This window comes from Pempheris klunzingeri, chromosome 1, assembly GCF_042242105.1.
Source record: "Pempheris klunzingeri isolate RE-2024b chromosome 1, fPemKlu1.hap1, whole genome shotgun sequence".
In the NCBI taxonomy this organism is placed as follows: Eukaryota; Metazoa; Chordata; class Actinopteri; order Acropomatiformes; family Pempheridae; genus Pempheris; species Pempheris klunzingeri.
This window is the reverse complement of record NC_092012.1, coordinates 33,060,887-33,074,252: the sequence shown is the minus strand read 5'-3', so window position 1 is coordinate 33,074,252 and position 13,366 is coordinate 33,060,887. Positions and strand designations below refer to the sequence as shown.

Here is a 13,366-nt window from a genome sequence, read left to right as displayed (position 1 = left end):
ACTAATGAAACTCTAGTTGGACTCTCTGCTTGCTGTCCACCTTGTTTCTAATACTGCTGCATGTTCCAAACCTGAGTTCTTTTCTTCTCTGTCTAAACAGCTGAACATGCTCTGTAATATGATGGTTAGTGTGTGTAAAGCGTTACCTCTGATGGGAGTTATTAGCGTCTAGACAATCATCCCGTGTTTTGTCTCCAGCTGCAGTCCATTATTGAAGTCCTGGGTCAGCCGGCGAACCACCTCCTTGAGAACGGGCGGAGGACAGAGCAGTATTTCAAGAGGACGGGGCTCAACAGCTGGGGGCTGATGGTAGCACAATAAACCTTCTCTAATTAGATAACAATGGATGAAATGGATGAGACTGACAGGATCACTCCCAGTGAAGTCCTCAGTCATCCATTTATCGCCAAAGGCCACCTTACCTCCCGGTAAGTGTGTGTGTGTGTGTGTGCTTACGTTGTCAGACAACAGTTGGCACACTTTGTGACAATTTCTAGTTTTGGTCAGTGATTGATTTGAGAGTTTGTGTTTTTGGCAGCATGAAGAAAGGCCAGACGGGGGTCAAAAAGACGAACCAGAAGAAGACAATCAAAAGCATAAACGGTGGCCCAAAGCCACCTTCGAGCCTGATTCCTGTTCGTCCTGCAGCAGCCATGGGTTGCCTGCAGACGGACAGTCGTCATGTCATGTAGGTCGTGATGTTGGGTGAGACTATTTCCTCTGGTCACAAGCCTCATCCCTCGGGTAGAAGGAAGACATCTCTTTTAAGATGTCATGGCATAAACAGGGACAATTCCTTAACAGTGAGTGTGTGTTTAGTTTGTAGAATCCTGTCAACATGAAGTATCAGCACGTGCCGTTGGCTTCTGACTGTGAGCCTCCAGGCACCAGCAACATCCATCCAGACCACCACAGTCCATCTCCCACAGTCCTGCCATCAGGAGCGATCATGGTTCGGCCGCCACTGAAGATGGAGGACGAGGAGTGTGCAGCTCGGTGAGATGACTTCCTCTGGTCATGACACGGCAGAGAAAAGAGAAAATGTTTGAGTTGGGCTGGAATGAGAGCAGATTTAGGCGTGTGTCCCTCACTGTGGTGTTAACACATTAACAGTAACAGGAACAGTCCTCTGACTGTGTTTGTGTGTTTAGTGTGCAGGCCTGGCAGAACAACATGCCAGAGCAAGTCTCTGAAGGTGACATGACGGCTCAGATTCCCGAGGACTCCACCACATGTGGTTAGAAACATCTCCTCCACCCATGTCTGAAACATTGTTCAGCTGAAGAACAGTTGAGGTATTTTAATGTCCTTTGACTTTCAGGTGACAGCAGGACCAAGAAGAGGAGAAGTACTTCTGGTGGTTCTTCTCCTGGATCAAGAGGACCTTCTGCTCCTGCTGGTCCAGCTGGTCCCTGCTGGCAAGTCATCATTAAATCTGTTCAGTCAATAAGCATTGAAATTGAATCGTAGATAAATGCCTCATGACTTTTATTAGTACCACTAATATTCAGTATGTTCCTCAGCACTGGTTTAGTGCATACTAAACTGAACTGGTTTAGTAAACTGGTTTAGTGCATACTAAACTGAACTGGTTTAGTAAACTGGTTTAGTGGTTCACTCTGAACCATGGACAGCTTCAGGAGGTGAGTGAGAGACTTTATTAGTGACAATAATACCAAATATAACAAAGGAAAAATGAACTGACCACTTAGTGAGTCACTTGTTCAGCCTGTTCCTACATAAGTAATTTGTCACTGTGTGGGCGTTTCTTTGATCCATTAGATTCTATAAAGGAGAAACCTGCTTCACAAAGGTGTGTGAATGGGAAAGGCAGTGAGGTGTTCTCTGCATGCTGATGTGCAGAGGGTACTGCAGAGATACTCAGGAGGTGCTCTCCATCAGCTGGCTGAGAAGAAAATCGCCAAATCCACACCGAGTCCGAAGCAACGCTTGAAAGCAGCCGATGAGCCGTGATACATGATAACACCCTGCACGTGACCAGATCGACCGTGTTACAATCATTTCTGATAAAAGATAAAGCCAGCCGTATTTAGCAGGGCAGAGTTGCACACATTCGATTTTGGATAGATGGCTCATATTCATTGCAATATTGGAAATGCAAATAGTTCTTTAGCAGCTTTTGTTGCTTCTAGGGGACCTCAAGTCTCTAAGCCTATTCAAAGCTCCCCTGTAGTCTGAATAATGAGGTGGACACAGACGCAGCTCCTCTCTGTATAATACAGTTCAAAAGCACCACAAATAACATACAGCCGCCAAAATGACCAAACAGTTGAATCAACTCCTCTCTAAACAATTTCACCAAAAACTGAACAATACGGCCGTCATGAAGGGAGGATTTATAGCAGGACTACAGTAGTTTTAGCTCTGTGTTTGGCATGAATTAGCATTTTTGTTGACAGCTTACGACTTCACACTAACTGGGATTCAGTATTTCTGTGAGCCTCAGCTGACTGTCAATGATTGCCCCAACGTGACGGCTTTTGGGTTGCAAATCTTTCACTAAAGAGTCCAACCGCTTCTGCACTGTCTGCATCATGCAAAGGTTTCTTTTTTTAAATTGTAGAGTCCCACATTCAACAAGTAATGAAGACTCTTCTGAGGCTTTAAACAGCAAACCAGGTGTTCTTCCCCCCTGTGAGGACCAGTACATCAGAGTCGGCTGCTCTTTCCAGCGACCTTGTGCATGACAAATGATTGCCTCTCAAAGCTACAGCTCCAGCATGTATCCAGGAGGGAAAGAGCTGCTGGAGCAAACCCTACAGAGGCTCCTGGAGAGTAGCTGCACATACAAAGTGAGTCAGTCAGACTGGACGGTAAAAAAAGCAGTGAAGGTAAATGAATCAGTTTGGAAGATAGTTACATGTCAGGTTTTTTTTTACTTGTGTTTATTTATGTTGCTCTGCTGCTGCACTTCGGGAAGATTCCTTTGCATATCTTGATCCAGTCCATGAAGCTGAATGTTACCCTCAGATCACGCTCCACAGTGGCAAGGAATCATCAGGAAACAAGGAATCATAAGCTGAAGAATCAGAGTACAGCAATTAAACATAAATCTTTGAGATCATTCCTTTAAGAGATTTGGCCCGAAACCACGACAGTTCTGAAAAAAAGGGTCTTCTTAAAAGAGAGCCTGAGCATAAACAGATCGAGACCTTACAGGTGGACCACAGTAGCAGCTTGGACAAAATCCAAACTCTGGGCTAAATAATGCCAAAATTAAAGTTCCTGAGTCGTAAATAAACCTGAACAAGAACTTGAGTGAGAAATAACCTAAATAACATGGTGTTGCCCTCCAACTTTTCAGGAAGATTAACAATCTTAAAATTCTCCAGGTCATCTGCCACTCATTACAACTATTTGAATTCATTTGCTAACACAGTAACTTAATTAACTTAATTTATCAGAATATGTTTTTTATGTAAGAGATCACTCTGCATATTCTGGTCTATGTCTTCATTTTGTTGATGTAAAAGTCACATGCAGTATGTGTGTCAGCTAAGAAGTGCTTCAGACATGAAAAATACACTTTAGTGTTTTTATAACTTCATTTACTACAACTACATGAACCCAAGTACAAAAAGCACAAACTGGAGGTAAATTCTCCAGTTATATCCCGTATGAATCATATTTCATATCTGCTGTTTCAGCACAACAGACATTTTCAAGCTAAAGACAATGGCTGTTGAATAATAAAACCCTTAATGAAGACACAGTTTGTCCCTTGTGAGCTATCGTACACGTCTGAGCCACACGGCCGTCATGCTGGTCTGTGTTCGTCAGCAGGGATTTGTGGCACATCTCCATACAGACAGCCCGGTGGTTTCAGTCTGATCGAGCAGGTCTGCGGCTGTATCAACGAGGTGAAGTCATGGTGCCTTCGGTCACAGAAAAGCCTGTCAGGTGTCACAACACGCTCCTGGCTGACGATTAGTGTTATGTCAGTATTTGATGAGCAGGAGTCTGAACAATAATCACCAAATAACAACCCACTGCTGTAAGTACCACTTAAAAACCATACAATCTACAAACCTTCCCAATAAAGAACACTTCTGGAGTCAGTAAAAGAAAATAAATGAAGCTCGTAGCTCTTAGTGGAAGCATAATAGCCTCGACAACACTGTGGATAAAGCAGATATATCTGAAAGTCAAAATCAATTAACAAATTCTGCTGAATCTGCCTTGTCCCAGAACATAATTTGACAGTTAACAAAGGTAATAACAATAAGGAAACAGAGCCTAGTACGTACAAATATAAGTGCATTTCTTTGTGTATAAACATTAAACCCCTAAAATACCATCAACAGACTCTTTAATATCCTGTGTTAAAGAGCTTTATAGAATAGTCTCTCTCTCTAACACACACACACACACACACACACACACACACACACACACACACACACACACACACACACACACACACACACACACACACACACACACACACACACACACACACACACACACACACCATGCCTGCTCGTTCTCTACCCTGTACTGTTGCTGCTGTGAAGATCATACTACCATTACCATATGCGTCCAGCAGGTGGCAACATTGGCTTTGTTCTTTGGGACACAAAAGCCTTTATCAAGCAAAACAATGCAACTTTCTCCACCATCTGGTATACTTGTTATAATCTATTATATAAACCCTGAGACTAATATAAAAACACAAGTAGATTTGAAAAAAATTACTCTTTCTGGTGACTCACACTGATGTCAGGATATTTTTGGCCACACTGTGTTATCAAGTCACTTTTTCATGTTTTACTGTCTTTTTTCCCCTTCTATATTTTGCATGTCTTACTGAAGTCATTGTGTACAAACCACGTTTCCCCTCACAGGACTAAAAAGTGCGAAGTGAACTTACCCAGACACCTACTGGCACCCCTTCACTGTATAAACTGACTTCTACCAGAGAGACGTCATTACAGTGTGATAGAATATAGGTATGAGAAGGTATGAGGGTGGTGGACGATAAGGTTTTATCTGTGAAGTCAGTCTGGCAGATGCTTGTATGTTGACTGTAATGAATCTACAGTGAGTATGCAGTGTGAGTGAGCACACCTACAGGCTCCTGGAGTTTTAGCAATAGAAATCCAGCCCGTGTTTCTGCTTTTCATCCAGGGAGTTGTTCTGGTTATCTGAGTCAGATTTAAACATGGACCCTCTCTGGAGCCCGGGGCTTTGAGGCGAGGTGAAGAGGAGAGTGCTGTGTGGTTGAGCCTGGTTGGACGCAGTGGCCTCATCTGGAGCCTGAGAGGGCCAGACAGGAGAGGCACTGCCGGAGACGGGCCGACCGTGGAGGTTTGCAGTGAGCTCTGAGTTCAAAAGAGTCTCCCTCATCTGCTCGTTCTCCCTGGTTACCGCCTGCCACACCACCTCCATCTCTTCCTCTACTTCCCTGGAGGAGCAAAGAGAGGAGAGAAAATGAAAGAGACTGAGGTAGCGCTGACACACTGAGGGAGTGAACAACAGGTGACATGCAGCACCTCTTGTGGTCATGAATCATATTCATACGTCACTGTGGCTGCAGTAAGCCGTCACACCGACCACAGAACACACTGACCGCACCTTCTTACACAGTGGAAACCCTGAGACGTCTTCACCCATCACAGCTGGCTGCTTCATTTTCACTGTATCATGTCCTTTAAGCCGGCGTCAGGGCCTCTTACACTGGCTCGATTACAGCAGAAGTGGTCACATCCTGCGGACCCGCTGGCTGTAGCAGCTCACACAGCTCCATTTTAAACTTTTATCTACATTGTGCAGAACAAGAGTTCCCCAACGCTGCCAAAAGCGCCGGGCTGCTGGGAATACAATTGCATGCATGATCTCCTTTCTCAATTATTTCTAAAGTAGTGCCTGAAGCACTGTATTCTGCAAGTGAAATAGAGAAAGGCCTGTAGCAGCAATAAACATCAGGACGTGGCAGCTGTAGTTGGTTTGGTTAAATTTCACAGTGGGGCGACGAAATGAAGAGTTTGGGTGTGAGTAAAATGGAGGAGATCTTGTTTTAAATTGCATTAGTGCCTCAAAATACTGTCAGAACGGTCAGGCAAAAAAAATGTAGCCTCACTGTTATAAATGGAGCGTCTTAAATATTACATTAAATTGTAATCTACAGTACAGCGTCTCTCTCTCTGCCCTCTGAAACAGTTTCAACAAAAACTGAACATTATAACCTTCATGAAGGAGGAGTTATTGCAGGACTGTTGGAGTAGATTACATTAGGTTTAGCTTGATGGACCCAACAAACTGGCAACTTTTCTATTTTTCCCTGATGCAAAGAAACGCTGTAAAGTCACGACTCACAGTCCATTTTATTGTACATTTCTCCTGTGATGTCACTTACTATTACTACTGTCTGCCCAACCACACTGAATCTTATTCACTCAATTATACTATGTGTAGGAATTACTCTTGCTGTACTAAGGGGTTTTCAGACTGACTGATGGCTAAAGAAAATGTCCATAACATCCAAAACCTTTAATTATAAATGAAGTACCAGCCATAAAGGATTTGTATATTATAAGCATCAAGTGTGTGAGTGTGTGTGTGATGTATTAGTCACGATGTGGGGGCATAATGTGTTTACACGGCAACTGTGGGGACCAAATGCCCCAAAATGTCAATTGTAAGATTTTATGAAGAAGACTTGGTTCAAGGCTGGAGGAAGGTTAAGCACAGGGTTAGGTTTGGGCAAGCAGTGGTTGTGGTTAAGGCGAAGGTAAGTCTCTAGGAAATGTAATGTCCCCTGGAGTGTGCATGCAAAGAAGGTTACAGTGGGAGGAGTAATCTGAAATTAGAAAGTCAAACATGAGGATCAGACATTTCTGAAGATGTAACAGATATTCAAGAATTATTAACTTCTTACGACCAAACACATTTCCCAGCTTCTACACTAACGACAGCAAACACCTTGAAAATGCTTAATGCTGAGAGTCTCGCAGTGACAGAAGCTGCGCCAAGAAAGCTGGAAGGAGCTGTTTGTTCTCGTCAAGGTGTGTATATCAACAATTTTCAACCAGATTTAGCTGTAGGCGTTTATGACATCAACTTTTGGTTAAAGTCGACACGCATAATCACTTTGATTGGCAGTCTTCAAACCTGGTGAAACACCTGGAGTGGATTAAACCTCATACAACTCTCACTGACACGCACACAAACATATTAAACTGTGGCCAGAACGCCATCTTCAACAATTAGACTTGATTAGAGTTGATTAAAAATCAGGCTCGTGTTTTTTATAATCCCACTGGCCACAACCCTCACCTTCATGTTACTAAGGAGCTAGCTAGCTACAGCACAAGAGCACCTTCTCATCAAATGATCTCACCTGGCACAAAGTAGGAAACAGTGGAGTGTTTCTAAATAAAGCAACAATCATTGGACTCTGTCAGGATGTTCCGCTGCATTCAGATCATATGGGAATAACTGTCACAGCTGCAAGATTGTTGCTCTGACGTGTTCTCATATTCAAACTCAACTGTCGCCATCAAAGTCAGATTTCTGTGGTTGTTCCTCCAGATCAGTCTTTTAACCTTCAGAGGAATGAGCAGTTTTCAGCCCAATCAGCTCAACGAGAGTTGTGATGACACTTGAGTCTGGTCGCACCGTGGTTAGAAAATGTAAATTCAACCATTCAACCCTGCAAAATGTGCTTTGTTTTCTGGGTTCAGATATGAGTAGTATTATAAACCAGAGGGCTCAAATCAAGCAGTCTGATTGGATTGGTCAGCAGTGGTATAATGACCTTATACAACAGCGACGACATCTAATCCCTTTTCACAATTCAGTATCATTCCTCCTGGGAGGGGAAAAGCTTTGGCTGCTTGGCAGGTGTTGGAGCGGCCCCTAACAAACCAGCTATCAAACTCTCAAAGTGCTACTAAAATTGGAAACATTTAAGGTCAACTTCAACCTCAGCAGTGGCCTAAATATGGAGTAGTGGATTGAGCAGTGCATGTCTCTGAGGAAAAAAATCACCTTCGGAAGCTGAAAGACGACATGCAGGGAAAGAGGAGAATCAACAGACAGCACACAGACAAAACAGACCGGTAAATGCTTTGAAGACTGGTGTGAGGCTGAAGGTGTAGTTTTGAACATTAAGATGGTGTTAAAGGGTCTCCGTGCTGGACGATACATTAATAACCCACCGCTCAGATTGTCCTGGTGTCTCCTCACAGCCGGAGTGTACAACGGGCACCAATGTATTCACCAGCATTGCGAAAACCCTTGGAGACAAAGGACTAGACATGACAGCTCGTCATGCGTCATGACCTCAAAGGGATAGAAGGTGCTAGTAAACGTACACTGGGGGAATCAGGGCAATCGGAAGCTCAAACCCACGTCCTTCACCATCAAAAGACACAAAAACAGGCTTGCGTATGCAACGCTGGCCTTCAACCATCTTTCATAGAATCACAACGATCCATAGGAGAGGAAAAAAGAGAGCACAAGGGGATTGACGCAAGTATAGCCTGGCATTCCTCTCTGCCCTGTTTCATCTACAGAGAAATATATCTCCCACCTCCCCTCGGAGGCAGCAGCCTTCTGTCCTCACCCAAAAAGAAATGATGGTTGGCCTAGTATATAGTCTTTGGGCTCTCCTGGCTGTTAATGACTTCAGCTACAGTCTAAATGTAAAAGTGTGATTTGTGTGGTGGTATTAGTAGATTCAATGAGCACCAATCAGTAAGGCAGAAATATAGAACTCCCTGTTATTGTTTCACAATAAACAGCAACATATAGATTAATATAGATAAATAGCTGCTGGGTGTTAATGAAAACAGCTTAACTTGGATTATTATTGTGATACAATCATGATATTGTACTTTTATTTGTGTTCTGTACGGCGACCTTGAGAGCCTTGAAAGGCGCCCTAAATAAAATGTATTATTATTATTATTATTATAGGCAGTATAATATTCACAATATATCACAACCTGTTATGAGCTATGGCCTGAATATAAGATGTAACTCTCATCCATCATAGGAATCATAAAACAACCTGACCTTAATCCGAAGTGACAACAGGTGGTTGCATATGGGTGGGAGACCATAATATTCTAGTCCATTATTGATTGCAGTTTAGCTGCTGATGATTTTTTTTTTTTCCTTTTTCAACATTTAAGCTAATTGGTTTCTTTTGTGTGTGACTAAAAAATGCAAGAAGTAGAGCACATGTGTGATGGATGCATCAACCACAGTGACAGCCGACTGTTTCACACAGAGAAGGAAAGAAGGAGGGACAGTGATAATAGGAAATAATAACAGCTCCAAGGAGACAGAAGGTAATTATGTGTGTGTGTGTGCTGTTATTCCTATAATGGCTGGTGCATGAAGGCTCTTCTGTCATAAGTTGTTCACATGTCAGCAGCTCAGGCAAAAAGCCCCTTCTGGACTCAGTTAGTCATTATAGAAGTGCGAACATGAACATAACTCCATAACCCAAATGTTGGTTTGGGTTGATACATGCGGTCTGGTCGGTCTGGCTCAATTCAAAACCACTTATGATGCCTAGATAAGGTTTGGGTTTGTACCTTTGTATCTGTTTCTTTTCTGTCTTAAAGCAGTGGAGGAAAAAAGCCATGTAAGCAGCTCTGCAAGGAGCTAAATCTTAGCATCAGCATGCTAATATGCTCTTAGTGACAAGGCTAACATGCTGGTGTACATAAATAGAAATACATTTCAGTATCAAATTCATTGTATAGGATATACCCCTGGTGATGCAAAATTTGTTTTCAAAGGAGGAGCCCCCAGTCTCTGCTGCCAGGACGTACAGTACCTCAGTGCTACGATTCCTCAACACAACACCTACTGCATCTCTTAGTAACCAGGTGATTCCACCCTGTTCAAGCAGGCCTTAGAGATTCTGGACAATGAAAATTTCATGTGGTCATGGTCAAAATGTGATCTGTGGTTATTCTCTCACCGATTCAAGTAGTTCTACAGACCTATCATATCAGGAAAGGTTCAACAGGACCATTTTGAAGACAAGACAAACCAAGAGTGGTTTTTGACATCAGGACTTATTTCTTAAAATCACTGCAAGGACAAGATTGGTTGTTGATGGGGTATTTTCAATAAAATTTCAAACCATTGGCCTCTCTGAGCCTACGGGTTTATCTCAAAAACCCTGACTTGACTATGAGGGGAACAAAAGAGAAAGAACTTTCTCATTCCTCTTAAAGTAAAGGTTAATTAATGATGTTTTTTAAACAATGGACTTTGTCCTTTGTTGTCCTTGGGAAAAAAAAACCCTCACAAACTCCATCATCTGCTAATTACCTCCAACCCAAACAGCATGAGCACGTTACCCGTGGCAACCACAGTCATCATTGCTTCCTATGAAGCTGCTCAGACAGAATACAAAGATAAATCTTGCAGCTATATAAAAAAAAATGGAGCATGCAACAACAGCATGCCTGTTTGTGTATACGTGCTTTGGTGGGGTAACAGTGACCTACGAAGAAAAAGCTCAGCAGCAGCTCTACTAGCCCCGTACATCTCATCTCGTGCAACATTTGGTCTATCACTCTGCAACAGAGCAACTCTATCCTGACCATCCTTGCCCTGTCAGCCCAGACACTAACATTATTCAGTGTTATTCTGACCAGTGAAGTTTGCATGCCTGAGGATAAGATAAGAAATAAGAGATAAGAGAGACCTTATTTGTCCCCCACTGGGGAAATGTACCTGTTATAGCAACAGACAGAAAACAGTATGGATCTATTCTCCATACGATATGCTCACATATGGCTTATGTTGTGAAAAACAATATCATGTTATTTTATTACAAGGTAAATTATATTGTAACACTATAAGCAGTAAACATTTCCACTGTGGTTTATGTCAGTATATCTGAGAAACAACAACGTGGTGCTGGTTGCAGCTCCACAAACGGATTATGGATTATCTATGTGAGCTGAGTGGTGCTATTAGAAAAGTACTCCTACTGTGTGTCAATGCTAGACTTCACCCTCTACTTGCTTTAAAGCACTAAATAAACCTTAAAGGCAGAGACTGGTGAGCAATGGATCTAAAAAAATATATATATAGAAGCTACTTTTGCAAAGGGCGCCATGTAATCACCACCCATCACTGTCAATTCCGTGCGTCTTTTTATTGGTTTTTAAAAGATGTTTTCTGGAAAACTACTGAGTCTTTGCAAGAAAGTCAGAGTAATAAAAGAGTTGGTCACGAAGAGCACAAAAAATACAGCACTGGTGTCTTTCTTTCAGCAGAAGATGAGAGCTACAAAGAAACAGGCAACACAAAAGGAGCAGAAAATCAGCAATGATCCTCTTTGGCCCTCCCTGCTCCGCTGGATGCAGCAGACTCAGAACCACTCCTGAACCTGATGGGAAACCAGGGGATAATTAAGTATGACTAAAATGAGTTTATCCGCATTCATGGGCTTTAGCATTAATTATGCATGAGTTTTCAAGTGTGTACGCCATTAACATAAAATAATGTCAGCGATTTACACAGTGGATGAAAACAAGAGAGATTAAGACTGCAGCAAACACAAGCTCCAACAGGCAAGACTGACTTTAGATCTGTTTTAGAAGTACAGCTGAATCAGTGTTTCACCAGATTCTAAATAAACAGGTTACCACTGCATTAACAGTCCTGGGATGTTCCCTTGGAGTTTCTAAACCATAAGACTTTGCAAGCTATTTTCCATTTAATTATAGATGAAATCTAAATGTTTCACACCTACTACTGCTACTAGACAACGGTTTTTGTCATATTTGCTGAAATTCTCATAATAGCCTGACAGCAATCAATATATCAAATGGGTTGATGAAAAAAAAAAAAGTAATAAGCTCATCCAATCATTTCATTTGGCCAGTGAAATGATTGGATGGCCGACTTGCATGTCAAACAAGGTACCTGCCAACCTGCATGCACTCTTCCACAAGGCTGGGCAGACTTATTGCTAACGCTGGCGAGGTCGGTGCACAAGAACGGCAGAGAAAGTGCAGCCAAAACTTGAACAGCAGTTACCCAGCGCGAAGCAGACACTCACTGAGCTGAAGAACGAGAGACAGCCACGGCTCTCAGATTTGTGCACCACGACAGACAGTGTGGTGAGCTAACCATACACCCATGGAGCTAACCTGTTGGCACGAAGCACAGCCTCTAAGCCAAGTGATCCGTTACTCTGAGCTGAAAGTAATGTTTACATTCTTGCTAGTTTCTCCGGTGATGCAGGCCTTGTTTTTAATTCAACTTTCGACCAATTGTAATGCAATCTAAGCTAACATCAGAGTCTAAATGCACTGCACATGGATTAAATGCTGAGCCAACTGACTGTTAAAACAATTGAAATGAAAACAGAACTATTTGTCAAAATGCGAATAGTAGAAACTTCAGCTACCATTATGATCAGATCACTGTTGCTCATATGTAGCGAAGCTTTGTGGTTGGATATGGGGAAGACAGCGCTGCATTTAAAGAGAAAACAGTGATCTGAAGGCTCAGTCCCCCACTGAGCTCCTGGAAGTCTCAAGCTATGCTGCTTCTCGGGGGGCTACGCAGAACTCTGCAGGCATGGGGCAATCACAACCTATCAGCATCTCTGCTGCTGTACCATGGGCAGAATACAAAGCGAGAGAGAGAAAAAGAAAACTGCAGAAATAGATTTTTTTCCTCTGTGAGCAAGTGAGAAGTTTGACTTCAGCTGAGTGGATTGTTACTTAGCTGAACTACTTATGTCCGAGCTGAGAACAGGACAAAACCAGTTTCTCAAAACCACAACCGGAACAAGAACTCACCACCAACTAATACACTGATAGTTTCACATTGGCTGGCAGTCCACACACTAGCTGCCATTCTTTGGGGATGAGTCAGGGCTTCATCCACATGCATCAAAATGACGTACAGGGTCCAGGGTAGGGTGCACGTGTGGTTAAGCTGATCTGGTGGTGAATGCAGTTTCACAAGGCCGGCAGTACAGCAGTTTGTGGTGCCATAAAGCCAGTAGGTTAGTGGTGTGAGTGTTGAGTGTGGCAGTGTGTGTGATTTGTCATTAAGATGCCCTCAGGGCAGAGCAGGACAGGATCTTCTAACAATCTGATTAGCTAGCTTTCATTTGATAGCGGCAGGCAGCAGGCCCAGAGACGGAGCTAAAAACAGACATACTAACGGGGGAATTAAAGGGAAGCGGCACATTGTTCAGGAGCAACAGAGTACCAGTCAGGTTTTTCCAAAGGTGTCACACTGTAGCAGTAAGAATATCTTTTTTATTTTATGTCAAGTAATTCTGTGCACAGTCATGTCCTTGCATATGTATTTTGGTAGATGCAGTACTCCCCCCACCGGGACAAGTATATCA

The 13,366-nt window shown here is 42.8% G+C and overlaps 1 protein-coding gene across 1 annotated transcript in view; it reads right to left on the bottom strand.

Annotated features, from left to right (window-relative positions):
- Positions 1 to 5,106: 5,106 nt before the first annotated feature.
- The window catches only part of cep89 (centrosomal protein 89), a 50,058-nt gene continuing 41,798 nt past the window's right edge, over positions 5,107 to 13,366 (bottom strand). The window contains exon 18 of the mRNA XM_070835105.1: positions 5,107 to 5,425. Within this exon, the coding sequence (XP_070691206.1) occupies positions 5,107 to 5,425 (319 nt within the window). The remainder of the gene's footprint in view (positions 5,426 to 13,366) is intronic.